This window comes from Mastigoproctus giganteus, chromosome 13 (genome assembly GCF_048544385.1).
Source record: "Mastigoproctus giganteus isolate SK-2022 chromosome 13, ASM4854438v1, whole genome shotgun sequence".
Lineage (NCBI taxonomy): Eukaryota > Metazoa > Arthropoda > Arachnida > Uropygi > Thelyphonidae > Mastigoproctus > Mastigoproctus giganteus.
Window position 1 is genome coordinate 39,146,116 of NC_143587.1, and position 15,660 is coordinate 39,161,775.

Genomic DNA, 15,660 nt, shown 5'->3' on the forward strand with positions numbered 1-15,660 from the left:
GCAGGGATAAGGAGGTGATTATTCCATTGTACTTTGTATAAGGCAATGGTCAGGCCACACCTAGAGTACTGTATACAGGTCTGGAGGCCTCATTTCAAGAAGGATGTAGAGCTGCTGGAACGAGTACAGAGAAGGGCAGCAAGATTAGTGAATGGAACAAAGGGGGTGCTCTTATGAAGAAAGGCTTAAGTTTTGCAAATACAGTGTCTGGAGACTAGGCACCAGCGAGGTGATCTGATAGAGGTGTATAAAGCCTCGAATGGTTTAAGCATGCTCAATGCTGATGGGATTCTTTCTCTAGCTCAGAAAAATCACCTGAGAGGGCATAAATTCAAATTGAGGAAAGACAGATGTAGGGTAGACGTGCAGAAATTTGCCTTTAGCCAGCGGGTGGTTGGTTGGTGGAACAGACTTCCATCCCTTGTGGTGGAGGTTGATAGCCTAAATAAGTTTAAGGCTCAGCTGGACAGGTATTTTGAACGAACAGAGGGGTGAAGTGGAAGTGGGGTTTTTTTTTTTTTTTTTTGGCTGATGCTGCATAAGCTTGCATCAAATGCCTCTACTAATGCTAAAAAAAATGCTAGAACCTATAGTACTTAGTACCGTGCTTGGGTTGGAGGTAGAGAAGAAGAAAGAAGATATTTGTTGACATTGGACTTGAACTTCTATAGACTGTAATTTTCTGGAAATACGTATGAAGGAACGTTGTTCCAGAAAACAGCAGTTGAATGAATACACGAGGAAGATGAAAAGTTGGTTCTGTGAGTTTGAAGTTGGACGGTAAATGGATGTTGGCCGGTGGCGGCATGTGTTCAGACTGTTTTGAAAGAGAGAGCGGGAATTATAGAAGCCAATTCAGAAGAAGAGTGCCCATAGAAGTATCTGTAGAAGAGGCATGCAGCAGAAACAGAACGTCTATGAGACAGGGAGTGAAGAGACTCTGTTAGAGATGAATCATTAATTAACCTAACTGCCCTCTTCTGAATGGAATCAAGAAGCCTGAGAGAGGTTTTGGGGGCACTACCCCAGATGTGGGAACAATATTCCATGGTAGGGGGGGATTTGCGATTTGTACAGAGTCAACAGCTGTTTCGAAGAAAAGTAACGCCAAGAGCAAAAGAGAAAACCAAGTTTTTTAGATGCAGAGAAAGCAATATTTGTAATGTGCTTGTGCCAAGAGAGATTAGAAGGCAGGGTAATCCCCAAAAGAGATATATCATTTTGCCTAGAAATCGGAGTGTCACCAAAGATAAGCATAGGAGCAGAAGAATCCTTTTTGCGAGATATAAAACAAGACTGAGTTTTAGAAGGATTGAAATCAACTAAGTTGTCACTGGAGAATTACCTGGAGATCGGCATTTAAGGAATTGGTATCAGATTTTCGAGATGTTGAAGCTAATTAAGCTGGGCAAGGTTTCTCAAAATGGAAAGTGGAATGCAATGTGCTATCATCGGCAAAACTATGGATAGGATTTCCATTCAATGGAAGAAGGATATTAATATTCAAGAGGAAAAAAGTGGGGGAAAGAACCCTATTTCTCCGCTAATGCTGGTGTCCTTGGGGGACACCGGTATTAGTGGAGAAATTAGAAGACAAGAGCCATCACTCTCAGTGAGCGATCAGAGAGAAAACTGGATAACCAATTACAAAAAACAGTTGGCAAACCATTAGATGGAAGCTTGTTTACAAGACCTTTATGCCAAATACGATCAAAAGCCTTTGAGATGTTAGGACAAGAGCAACTGCTTAGTGTTTCACCGAACGTTTCCATTGAATTTGTCCATAAATGGGTAACATAAGCCAGAATATCACTAGTGGATCAACACTGATGGAATCCATACTGGCTATCGTTGATCAGACGGAAGGTTTCTAGGTAGTTTAAGAGTTGGCGGTTAATTGATTTCTCCATTACTTTAGAAAGAGTAGAAGTAATTGCAATGGGATGATAAATTGGATGGGAGGAATTTGTCACCCTTTTTAGGAACTGGCTGGATATGAGCAAATTTCCAAGCAGAAGGAAAAACACCTTTGGAATAAGAAAGTGAAAAAAGGCTGCAAAGAACAAGTGGAGAAATACCATCGGGACCTTGAGCTTTCTTAGCATCAAGATTTGTCAAAATCCTTCTGACGTCCTTTTGACGGAAGACCACAGGAGGTATTGAATGGAGCGTGTTGGGAATGGTGGGAGGTGTTTTACCAAGATCATTAATACTAGAGTTGGAGGGAAAATGGGATGCTAGCAAGTAAGCTTTATCCTTGGCTGAAGTGACAACAGAACTATCTGGTTTGGACAGAGGTGGGAGCAGAGATGGGCAAAAGTTGCGACCAATAGCTTTGACAAGGGACCAGAATGCTCGGCTACCATTAGGGCAAGAAGCAAGTTTTCTACTCTTAGCCTGTTCAAACTCTAGTTTGGACTGATTAATAACTGCTTTACAATTGTTGCGAGCTTTGGTGTAGGCAGAAAATGAAACTGAAGAATTAGAAACACGCCAATTATGATATGCAACGTTCTTCTCTTGAACAGCCTTAGCACATTATTGGAAAATCAAGGCTTAGATAAAGGACAAGATTTTAAAGTGGAGTGTGGGATAAAGGATTCCATTCCTGCAAGAATAATTTCACTGACACGATCTGAGCAAACGTTGACATCGGAAGTTTTGAAACAGTAATCCGACCAAGGAAAAGAATTAAAGAAATTCACAGGTCATACCATTTTGCGTTCTTGTAATGCCAAACAATACGAGGTTGGGAATAGCCATGAGATAGACTCCATTGGAGAAGAGACAATCACCAAATTGTGATCTGAGGTGCCTAAAGGACCTCTCACTTCAACTGTGAAGTGAGAGGTCCTTTAGAAGGGTTGTTTGTGAGAAAAAGATCAAGCATATTGGCTGTATGGTTAGGATTGTCCGGTATTCTTGTAGGTAAATGAACAATCTGTGCAAGGTCATTAGTAATTGCAAAAGCCTCAGCATCTTAACCAGCTGGGTCGGTGTGACTAGAAAACGGAAGCCAGCTGGAGTTGTGAACTTTAAAATCACCAAGGAAAATTATCTCACTGTTAGGAAAGTTTGACTGGAGAAAGTCAAGTTGCAAAGAGCGGACGTCAAAGAGCTCCAATTGATTAGTGGAGTTGGGAGAACAGTAGAGACAACAAATGAATTTGACACAATGAGGTAGAGAGATTTTAAGCCAGAGAAGATCGAAAAGAGGAGATTCCAAATTACTAAGTCTCTGACAGGGAATATCGGAACGGACATATGCACAAGTACCACCTTTGAGGCGAAAGGAATCGTACAGCGAATGATTTGGGCAACTGAGATGAGCAGTAGTTGAATCAACTGATAACTGAGATTCTGTCAGAAAAAGTACATGGGCTTTGGCAAACTGCAAGCGGAAATGGACATCGTTGAGATTAGAATTGAGACCACGTGTATTTGTGAAATGAATTAAGAAGTGTTTGGGAGGTTTAGATCTTTTCGCAGATAAGCTTACTCTATTAGTTTGACAATTCATAGTGTATTCTATAGTAAAAAAAAGTGGGTGGGACATGCTGTATGAAGTAATGAAATTTGTGGATATGGCATACACGTGGTAAGAATATACCCAGATCCTTGACATAACATGGCCTCGACAATGCCCCCTGCATACACATTACTTGGACTCCCTCCAGTCACTATCTGGAAGAGTAAAGGTAGCAAGATTATACACTAGCTGTACTAACTAGCAGCTGGCCTGCGAACACCGTTTTAGAGCTGTACCCTCAAAATGTAAGGAAGATTAGATCTCATCACGATGTTCATCATAAACTCAAAAGTCATCAATCATTCTGCATGATGGAAGGGTTGACCAGAACTTAGCTCTGGCGACTAAACATGGGTTCCACCACTTCAAGCTTCCAATAAGCAAAGTGGTGGTATTGCACTGGTTGATGAGAGTCATCTACCACCTAGTACTGCCTGGTAACACAGAGCGGTGGCATTCCTCCATTTGGTGTGGGCGCCACATCTCGACCCCATGCTTACGTTGGTTCACACCTGGGTGATCACCCACCATGTGCTTGAGCATGGAGGTTATACCCAGGATTACTAACAGTCCCGCCATCGTGAAGGTGCAAGTAGAGGATTTGGCTGTCACAGATCGTCCGGACTTTGCCGAAATTGGGTTCACTTGAACTGAGTATCACCCGAATATCAGTTCCATCAGCGTTTTAGACTCCCAGGTAGCAAGTACAGCTTGTCTGGCATATCTGAGAGAATGTCTGTGACAACCTCAAGGACCAAAAAAGGCACCAAGGACCAAAAATTAAAAGGCACCATGGTCCATCTTACTTATTTTTAGGTTTAGACTATTTGTGTCTTGGCTTTTTTGTTATATTTCACGCTGAAATTTTTGAATTAAGTGTTAAAATTGGACTAAGTATTGCCATTTAGATTTCACAATTTCTAAATTTAAATTTTGCCTAATCAAATTCCTGTTTTCCCAGTGGGAAACTTCTTTTCTTTGATTTAGCCTAAAACGTCATTGCAGTTCTTTTGAAATGAAAGTAAACAGTGCTATTTGAAATAACACAAGGGTTGTAAGTGATGCTTGCTCTTCAGTAAATGTGCATTTTGGATTTTTTGTGTCATTGTGCATGCTAAAACTATTATGTTAATATTATTATTTTTCCCTATTTTTCCAATAAAATCTTTTATGATCATTTCAGAAGTACACTGGTGAGGTTTTTGGACTAAAATGAGGGAAACAACATTCACATTGATTAAAAAGGCAGTTTATTAGGCAAAATTAATTGATAAATTGTAAATGGTAAAACAGTGAAACCCCAATATAGCATGGGTGTCATGTGACAACTTTAATACTCACATCATAAGAAAAGTGCATTATAGTGGCAAAAATTTTATAATAAATATACTTTACTTAGTAAATAAATAAAGTATTACCTTAAAGTATTTAATGTTCTATGAACATACAGACAAAAAGACCAAGTATTAAAGGTTATATCATTTAATACACAATGTGTAATGGACTTAAATTTTGTGCATCCATTCTAAAATAGTCATGTTATTTAGTTTCCTGGAACTTATGACAGCATTTTTTCAGTACATAATTCTTAATAGTGGGTGAGGTTCAAAAACGAAGATGTTCACTATTACTCTGAAGCTCTAACCATGTTAATGTTTAACATGGTTAGAGCTTCTTATTAATGTTTTGAAGCACTTCGTTAATTTTTGGTGCATTATCTTCTAAGTGACTCTGTCACTAGCCTTCTGTTTGTTGACTGCAATTTCTTCCTTGCTCACATAAAGCACAACTGGAGCTTCCACATTCACATCAATCTAAGCAGCCAAGTCATTTGCTCCAAGGCAGCTACCAAGTACGTTACAAGCAGCCTTTGCTTCTTGTTCTGAAAATGCTGCTAATTCAAGGTTATTACTGGTGTCCAATACACTTTTTCCAGCAGTTTGCTGTTGAGCTTACTTTCTGCCACGCTAATCCAATATTGTATGCAGTTTCTTTCAGTATTAATGTTTTCAGAAATTCTAGAACATGAATTTCTGAGTTCACAACACCAGTAAGTAACTTACCATGATATTAGGCTTTGAAGGCTCAAATAATGTCCGGACCCGTGGGCTGAATTAGTGCGGTTGTGTTCCTTGGCAGAAATGCGACTCTGATCGTGCCATCTTTCAATTTCAGGACATCAGCCAAAAGATGAGCTGAGTAGTGATCCAACAGTAACTGAGCTTTTTCTTCAAGTTTTTTGGTGGCATTTCACTGATGGTACTAACTCACTTTCAAACCATGAAGCAAAACTATCACTCATCCAAGTGCCTGAACTATTTTTATAATTAACAGGCAGAGAATTCATGTTGATGTGCTTAAAACACTGGGGGATGTTGACTTTTATGGATGCACAGTGGCTCTGGCTTGTGATTTCCAGTCTTGTTTGCACACAATACAGTAATTCTCTCATTGTTAGTTTTCATGCCCACTTTGTTGGGTGCCTTTTTAATATCCAATGATTTGTCAGGAAGAAGTTTATAGTAGAGCGCTGTTTCATCACAGTTGCAAACTGTTCATCTGTGAATCCATCTTGAATCACATTACACAGAAATTCAGGAAATTCTGCTGCTGCTGTAATTTCACCAAATGCAGGTTTGCCTACAAAACTAATCTGGGATATCCCATGACGAGCTTCAGCTCCAAAGCCACCCTTCAGAAGCTTTAAATGTGTAGTCTTCAGCAAGTAGCTTATGAAATTTGAGTGCCTGTGCTTTCAAAATTACCTCATTTATCGGCACTCCATTACGTTTTTTTAGAAACCACTTGTATAAGCATTGGTCCAACGCAGTGAACATAATTTTTCTTCCACTTTTATATAACCGTGGATCGTTTCTTCTGGAATTCCACACTTGCTAAATATACTACATTTTGGTTTCACGACGCTTTAAATAATCTTTTTCTTCAACTGTATAATTTTTTTTTCTTTTGGCGGACATTGCTTCAGTCCTACTGATTTACTAATTTTGCTGTGTATTTATTCCTGATGCCCTAGAATTTACTGTGTTTTGAGAAAACTAAATCTAAATCAAACTGTCCAGTTATCATAGTGCCGAATTGAAGTCGTGATTTCCTGATTTCCCCACAAATAACTTTTGTGGGGAAATCAGGTTTATATATCTTTCCAGTTCGTGTATATTTTTGCCTAGTTTAGCCCTTAGTAGTTTTTAATACCCTAAGTGTAACTTCTAGTCAAAGAAATGATGTTATGTGCTGTTGTAAACAAAAATTTACTTTGTAACTAATGTAATACACTTGACAAATGGCAACTGTATTCCCCTTGAGAGGTAGCTGTTTTGTAATTAGCATTCCACTGATATACTCTTTTATTGCATCTCTAGTTGAGAGGAGGAAACTGGGTGTCTGGGAAACTGGGATAAAAGTATATACAGTATTCGCTTTTTTCCAGTTTCCGATATGAAATTGCTAGTTCTTTGAACATGCTGCTTTTTTTTCTTTTTTTTTTTTTTTTCCCCATTATATGCTGCACATTATCAGCTGTATCATATGTGCAGTGTATCCAGAAACATATAAAGAGGCAATTATATCAAAGTTGTGCTACTTAGTGTAATTTTAACCTCAAATTTAAAAATTCCAGCCCAAATATGACAAAGGTCCAGACAACAAATAGCTTAAACTAAAAATAAGTGAAATAGATCCTGGTGCCTTTTATGATTGTAGGAAGTTTTCTTTTAGTCAATAAGTCATCGATTGCTGGAACAAGTTGTCCTTGCAGGTAAATTGAAGCTGACAGTTTGAATAAATTCAAAAGTCAACTGGATAGTTACCTATATGAGGAGGGAAGCATATAATTTGTATTTTCTTATCTACTATGGTTTTTTTTTTTTTTTTTTTTTTTTTTTCGGTTTTTTTTTTGCGAGTGCAGCAAAAGCCTGTGGCTTTCTTGCACTATATAGAAAATACTATTACTAATTGAAACACCGTGTGTTTTATATATATATATATAATCCAATTAATCCACAAATTAAATAGAAAGACAGAAATTAATAAAAATATTTATTAAAAATAAATAAGAAAAAATAGTTGGCAAATATCCTATTTTAATTTAGCTTTTATATATATATATATATATATATATATATATATATATATTTTTTTTTTTTTTTTATGTAGAGAAAAATGCCGAAGAGCCTCCAAAGGCGTACTTGGTGTCATCTGGTGTTGAGCCTATTGCCTTCACAAATCTGTTTCCTGAGTGGCAGCAATGGGATGATGTTACGCTTCTTAGCATGAAGGTAAGAGTTCTTGAAACCTTTTTAAAATATTTTGTATTCACTGTTCTGCCTCCTGCTCATTATAGTAATCACTATAATTTACTTTGTATAGTAATCACTATATGTGAACCCTTTTGTAGTTGTATGGGGTACATTGTAATAAATTGTATACAATGTTCTTTGCTCTTAAGGTAATGTCCCAGTACTCAGGAATTGGGAGAATAACTTCATCTTGAATCAGATTAGGAGGAAATATCTTTAGCAAGTAGCAAATGGGGGAAATACGAAGAAGTTGATGTTTTTTTTTTTTTTTTTTTTTTGCATTCGTTTGCAACCAATGAAACAAAAGTAGGGGAAAACGGCTGTATCATCTTAATTGTTCACCATTTGAAAACAGGTTTGTACAAAAGTTAGACACACATGTCTAATTAAAGTGTACAAGAATAATCTTTTGCCCAGTTGTTTAAGTTATGATATGATTGAAAAATGTTTAAAAGGCCAGCAGGACACTTATTCTTTATTGATTGCTACTGAATTTTGCTTTTTATGGTCTGTTAATATACTGTTAACTCATAATAGATAAGAAATCTATTGCAGACTGTTTTATTCAGTCTACAATTCATTTTTATTAAGTCTGCAGGTTTATTAAGTAGACAATAAAAAGGGGGGGGGGGTATTGTACCAAGAACAGACTAGGAATGCTGTTGCTTCACCTTGTGGGGTCCACATCCCAGAAATGTTTGGAACTTAATTTTCCTGGGTAAATAATCAGAAGTTTAACACTCATATCAAAGTAGTGTATACTATTTCGTATACTACAGTATCGGTAAGGGTATCCAGTCCACATGTTGGACAAGTTTTTGGGCTGTTTTTAATTATAATTAGCCATTTTATTGACTTAATTGTAATATTAAATTATTTTCTATAAGTAGTTTATAGACCTAGTCAAGCTCCTTGGTTTATTTTGATTTTTGGAAAATGCGATTTTGAAAGTTAAGTAATACTCAGTGTCAGCATATTTACTGTCCGTGATTTGCCGCCATTATTATACGATACAACGTGTATCCCGAACTTGATAGCATAAGGTTTCACTTATAACTAGATAGTGAATACACTGTATTAGAAATCTGTTAGCTTAGTATATAGTATTATCAATTAATCAGTAAAATTTATTAATCTTATTAAATTTCATTGTCAATTAAATTGTACTTTTTTAACTAAATATATATAATGACTTGGATTTTATAAACGTAACATTAATTAATACATATAACTTGATAGGAGATACGGAAATCATAACGTGACTCAGAGGTAATACTCGATACTGAAATATATATATATATATTTTGTGTTTTTATTATTATTGATAATGTCTAATTGATTATTTTTAATTTATCACTTGTACGTTAATGCCATTGCCATGTGGCAATTGGTCTATTATACGTGCTTGATATATTTTAGTTTGATTGCTTAGATTACTTTAATTTTTTGGTATCTATTTTCTATAGGGTATTAAGGTGTGTACGGAACAGGAGATTTAGTTAGCGTTTTTAGTCTAACCTATTCCTGGGGGTCTGTAATGGTATTCAAATTATATAATATCTAATGAAGTTAATTATAATTATTTTAACATTAATTAATTATCATTCAATACTAACTAACATTCCCTTACCTAGTCATCTACCCGCTACTTCATTGGGGGCTTTGAGCGGATTGATAGCCAGTTTTAAAGGAATGTCTCATAATTACCCGTTTCTGTTAACTTCTCATCAGTTTTACCTTAGTAATGAGATTATTTTGCTCTTTTAGACTATTTATTTAATTGAATAAGGATAGTTTTATTTCAATTTGTCTTTTAGTTTAATTTTTGAAAAAAAATTTTTTGTTTCTAACATCGGATTCGGCAAACTGGTAGAGGGGAAACAAAGCCCAATGGGTAATTATCGGAATAAGCGAGTGGAGTTATCTGTCCGGTGGTGGTCTTTCGGTAAATGAGGGGGGGGGGGGGGGTTTGCCCTACTCATTGTTTGTTGTATCACAGGTTTGGTTTTGAGTGCGCAGCCGTGCCTATTGTTGCTTGATATTGTTGTAGGGTGATGTTTTTGCAAATCATCCGATGAGTGGGCTGATTCCTACGTCAGCGGGGGGGGGGGGGTATTTCCGTTTTTTTTTTTTATATATAACTCCATGGTGAAAATTAAATTCTTATGTGATTTGGTTGTTTGTTATTGACAAGCATTGTTTTTTTGTTATTTACGTGAGTTGGTTTGCTATTTACATGAATTGGTTGTTATTTACATGAATTGTTTCCCTATCCCTTTGGACTGGGCCGGTATAGCTTTTCTAAGGCATAACAGCCCGTTTTGTCCTAGGGGATAGCTATTTACATATTTACAGCCTCTTGTAAAGTGAATGTTACCTTGCGTCTCTTGCGCAAATTTTTTTTTTTTTATTTATATATATATATATGATGGGTGGGTTGATATAGGAAGCTGGATTTTAGTGCAGTCAGAGGACGAGCCTCCTCTGAGTGTAAGAAATCCGGACCTTGTTTTAGGTAATTTTTGTTATTGCTTTATGATTTGGACATTTGATTTTTGATATTCATAAGTGTGGCTGCTTTTATGTGGTGTTTGCTATAATTGTAGGGTATATTATTTATTGTGAGTGTTTTTATCAGTTTATTAATTGCTTCTGTTGTGTTCTTTGCATTACTGCATATTTTTATTATTCTGGTTGTTTGGTTTCTAATTGTTTCCATATATGTTTTGCGATGTTGCTGTCCCAGTGGATAAGCTTTATAGCTGGGAAGTTGAAGTGGTCTCTTTTATCATAATGTTTAGTTTCGATATTGTTATTGTTAATGGTGATCTGACTGTCGAGGTAATATGCTTGTAGGTTGCTGTTTTGGTTGGTCCGTTCTATGCTGAGGTCGGTGGGGTAGATTACTTGGGCTAGTGCTTCAAAACTGTTGTGGTTGATGACTAGGAAGTCATCGATATATCTAAATATGTTGATTTCTTTCTGTGATGTTATTTTCAAAGTGGTGTAAGTATAGGTTGGCAATCGCGCTGGAGCAGCACGTTCCCATGGCTATCCCTCTGGTCTGTAAGTAGATGTTGTTTCCCATCATTACGTAGTTATTTTTGACGTTGAGATTGATCAGATCGTACCAGTATTGTTTGTTACATTTTAAAATGTAACAAACAATACTGGAGGCCGTAAATTTACAGGAGGCTGTAAATATGTAAATAGCTATCCCCTAGGACAAAACGGGCTGTTATGCCTTAGAAAAGCTATACCGGCCCAATCCAAAGGGATAGCAAAACAACTCGTGTAAATAACAACCAATTCATGTAAATAGCAAACCAACTCACGTAAATAACAAAAAACAATGCTTGTAAATAACAAACAACCAAATCACATAAGAATTTAATTTTCACCATGGAGTTATAAAAAAAAAACAGAAATACCCCCCCCAGCTGACGTAAGAATCAGCCCACTCATCGGATGACTTGCAAAAACATCACCCTACAACAATATCAAGCAACAATAGGCACAGCTGCGCACTCAAAAACAAACAACGAGTAGGGCAAACCCCCCCCTCATTTACCGAAAGACCACCACCGGACAGATAACTCCACTCGCTTATTCCGATAATTACCCATTGGGCTTTGTTTCCCCTCTACCGGATTGCCGAATCCGATGTTAGAAACAAAAAAATTTTTTTCAAAAATTAAACTAAAAGACAAATTGAAATAAAACTATCCTTATTCGATTAAATAAATAGTCTAAAAGAGCAAAATAATCTCACTACTAAGGTAAAACTGATAAGAAGTTAACAGAAACGGGTAATTATGAGATATTCCTTTAAAACTGGCTATCGATCCGCTCAAAGCCCCCGATGAAGTAGTGGGTAGATGACTAGGTAAGGGAATGTTAGTTAGTATTGAATGATAATTAATTAATGTTAAAATAATTATAATTAACTTCATTAGATATTATATAATTTGAATACCATTACAGACCCCCAGGAATAGGTTAGACTAAAAACGCTAACTAAATCTCCTGTTCCGTACACACCTTAATACCCTATAGAAAATAGATACCAAAAAATTAAAGTAACCTAAACAATCAAACTAAACTATATATATATATATATATATATATATACACACAAAGGGTACTAGGAACATTTTGCAATATGACGCAACAATGAATCACAGGAAGCTGCTTGTTGCTGCATGTTGAGACATGTTCATACGTGCATAGTAGCAGCCGCGCCAAGTCGATGGGCTCAGTTATTCATTAGTAGTGAGAGTGTAAAATGCTTGAGATGGCATCGTGGTCACAAAATGAGATAAGGACAGTTCTGCGGTATAATTTCGTGCGTGGTTTAACCATAGACCAGTGCTTAGAAGAAATGACTCTTGCACTAGATGATGATTGTCCACATCGTACAACGATATTCAGGTGGTATAGAGAATTCCAAAGGGGAAATTTCACTCTGGAGGATTCTGAGAGGCCGGGAAGGCTACGAACGTCAGTTACGGAGGAAAACGTTACTGCTGTGAGGAAAATGCTTGACGAAAACAGGCGAGTGACCTACCAACAGATAGAGGATACTTTGGGCCTAAATGCACCAGCAATTCGTTCGATTCTGCAAGATCATTTGCACGTGAAGAAACTTTGTTCTCTCTGGGTGCCGCATCAACTGACTGAAGAGCAGATGACACGACGTGTGACTTGGTGCCGGGAGATGTTAAAAAAAGTTTGATAAGGGACAATCTCGGTATGTGAACAACATCGTGACAGATGACGAGACTTGGCTGTACTATTACGATCTGCCGACCAAGGCTCAAAACAAAGTTTGGGTCTTTGATGATGACGACACACCTGTAATTGTCAGAAAATCCCGATCTGTAAAGAAGAAAATGATAGCTGTATTTTTCAAATCGAGTGGAATTGTGGAACGTGTCGTTTTGGACACGCAGAAGACAGTCACAGCTAAGTGATATACTGAACAATGCCTGCCTAAAGTCATTGGATCTATGAAGAACCTGCGGCCAAAGTCAAGAATGGACACCTGGTACCTCCATCACGATAATGCTGCAGCTCACCGCGCCAAAGCCTGCACCGAATATTTGACCACGACAGGACTGAAACTTCTCGAGCACTCTCCCTACAGTCCAGACCTTGCTCCCTGCGACTTTGCACTGTTCCCGCATGTGAAAATGAAGCTAAAAGGGAGGCGGTTTTCCAGTGATGAGGACCTTCTACGGGCTTGGGACAACGAGTGTGCTTTACTCCCTAGTGAAACTTGGCAGAACTGGTTTAAAGATTGGTTTCGGAGGATGGAGAGCTGTATTGAATGTAGAGGAAATTACTTTGAAAAAATTAAATAAACAAAGCTGTATTGCAAAACTTTCCTAGTACCCTTTGTATATATATATATATATGTGTGTTATACTGCATTGAGATATAAGTTTAGGGTTATAATTTTTATTTGAAATTGAATCGAAATCATGACTCAGACCAGAGCAGCAAAGCAAAAGGCTCAAGCTAATGGGAGTGCTGTGGCTCAGGGAAGAACTGAGGGGAGGCAGTTGTCCTCTGAATCACAGCCTTTTGAAATGTACTGCTTGTTTGTTTGTGGAGTAGTCAGGGACAGGACATGATATTGCCAAGGGGAATGTCTTTTTGTGCACGACGCAAGGAGTGTGAGGAAATCAGGTGCCAACTCAATGTTGTTATGGGCCTATATGAGAGCTTGAAGGACGGAGTGAATTCCCTTGAAGAATTTAAATTGAGGGCCCATCAAGCTCTCAGCTGCCCACATCAGTGCCAGAGCTTGCACTCAAACATCAAGCAACATAGCGGCAACCCCCAAGGCAGAATGCGCTGGTTCCACAGGAACTAGTAGTTGTCAGTAACTCTATTGTCAGGGAAACGTATTGTGCAAAAAGGATAGCTGGAACAGGACCAGGGTACATCTGCCAGGGGCAAAGGGCATAAAAGGTGATATTGTTGTACACTTTGGCACTAATGATATTAAGAGTAGGAGACTGGCGGAATTACTTAACAAGTACAGGTCAATGTTGAAAAAAAGCTGTGAGTTAGGGTTGAATTTGAAAGTGTCTGCAATTCTGCCAAACACGATAGGAGGGGGTATATGATGAGAGCCTTGTCGATCAATTCGTCCCTGGAGAGATTGTGCAAGGCTCAAGGGGTTTTTCTCAGCCTGGTCTGAGCTTGTTAACAGGAGAGACTGCTTCTACGGGGATGGGATACACTTAAATAGAAAGGGTGCTATTTATTTGTTATTTGGTTTTCAGGAGCATTAGCAACTAAGGCCATATTGCTTCCGGGATATGCGGTGGTCATTCCCTGACCTTTCCACATCCTCCATATTTGTTGGTGACGGGCTCGAACCCCGGTCTAATCAAGAAGCGTGTGCTACGCACTGCTGCTTCTTCCCACCTGGCTGCAGAGGCGCCTAGAAAGGGTGCAAGAATATTTGCTGACTCTATCGAGGCAGCGTCAGGTGGGTCAGGAAACTGCTAGCTTTGGGGGATACACGGACTAATAGATTAACAGTAGCTGCTGGCAGAGGCGAAAGTGATTCTTGCACTGCTTCTATTGGAATGAGCAGAAGCCTGAAAAACAAGATGCAGGATATTTCAGAGACTGCTGGGAGTCATTGCGGTACAAGTAAACACATGGGTTGTGTTAGGGTATCTAAGAATAGACAGGTGCATGTATACTTGCGTATACACCAATGCTAGGAGTTTTGTAAATAAATTTGAGGAATTTGAGGTGTTGGTCAAAACATCAAAGGCAGATATTGTTGTGATATCAGAGACTTGGTGTCACACAGATATAAGGAATGCGGAAATCAAATTTGGGGAGTACAATGTGTACAGGAAGGACAGACAGAATAGGAAGGGAGGAGGGGGGGGTTCTTCTATTAGTTAAGAAACGCATAAAATCCAAGAAAGTACTGCCAGTCGACATCACTGGACAGTGCAGTGTCGAGTCAGTTTGGTGTGATATAAGCACTGGGAAAGGAAAATTCAAAGTAGGGAGTGTGTTATAGGCCTAATGACTCTGATGAGTATAATAAACAACTGTACAGGGAAATAGTGTTGCAGTAAATCAGTGTGTCTTATAATGGGGGATTTTAATTTCCCAGATATTGACTGGAATTTGTGGGTTGGTCACTCAAGACTTTTGTGGATTTATTGGATGATTGTTTTCTACATCAGCATGTTCGGGAGGCAACTAGAGGGAGTAATACTCTTGATCTGATTATCAATAGTGATTCTTCATGCATTAAGAATCTGCAGATAAAGGAACCACTAGGTGGCAGTGATCACAGTGTGCTGCTGAAGTGGGATTTACTCAAAGAGGTAACTATCATCAGGGGTAAAGGGAAAGGATTTAGCTTTCATAAAGGTGACTATGATGGTCTGAGACAGTAATTAAATTCTATACGGTGGGACCAACTGATGATGTTACCAACAGTAAATTCAAAATGGGAAGCATTCAAAGAATTAATCTTGGAAGCTACTAGGCTTTTCATACCAACTAAGAAATATTATTAAAGGCCTAAATGGATGTCAGATGAACTAATGAGACATGTGGTAGAGAAGAAAAATCATGGGATACATATAAATTAATGGTGACACGGAAGCCTATGATAGATATAAGCTGGTCTGTAACCAGGCAGGCAATGGCAGATTACGAGAAATCTTCAGAAAAGGATGCAAAGAAAAACAGCAAAGAGTTCTTTATTTATTTATGTAAACTCTATAAGGGGATGAATCAGATTGGTCCACTAGATATCGATGGTTCAAC

At 38.0% G+C, this 15,660-nt stretch overlaps 1 protein-coding gene across 1 annotated transcript in view; it reads left to right on the top strand.

The window, feature by feature from the left end:
- Positions 1-15,660, top strand: part of LOC150075981 (uncharacterized) — a 701,253-nt gene that overhangs the window by 668,171 nt on the left and 17,422 nt on the right. Inside the window, 1 exon segment of the mRNA XM_090387465.1 lies at positions 7,703-7,824. Coding sequence (XP_090243591.1) covers positions 7,703-7,824 — 122 coding nt within the window.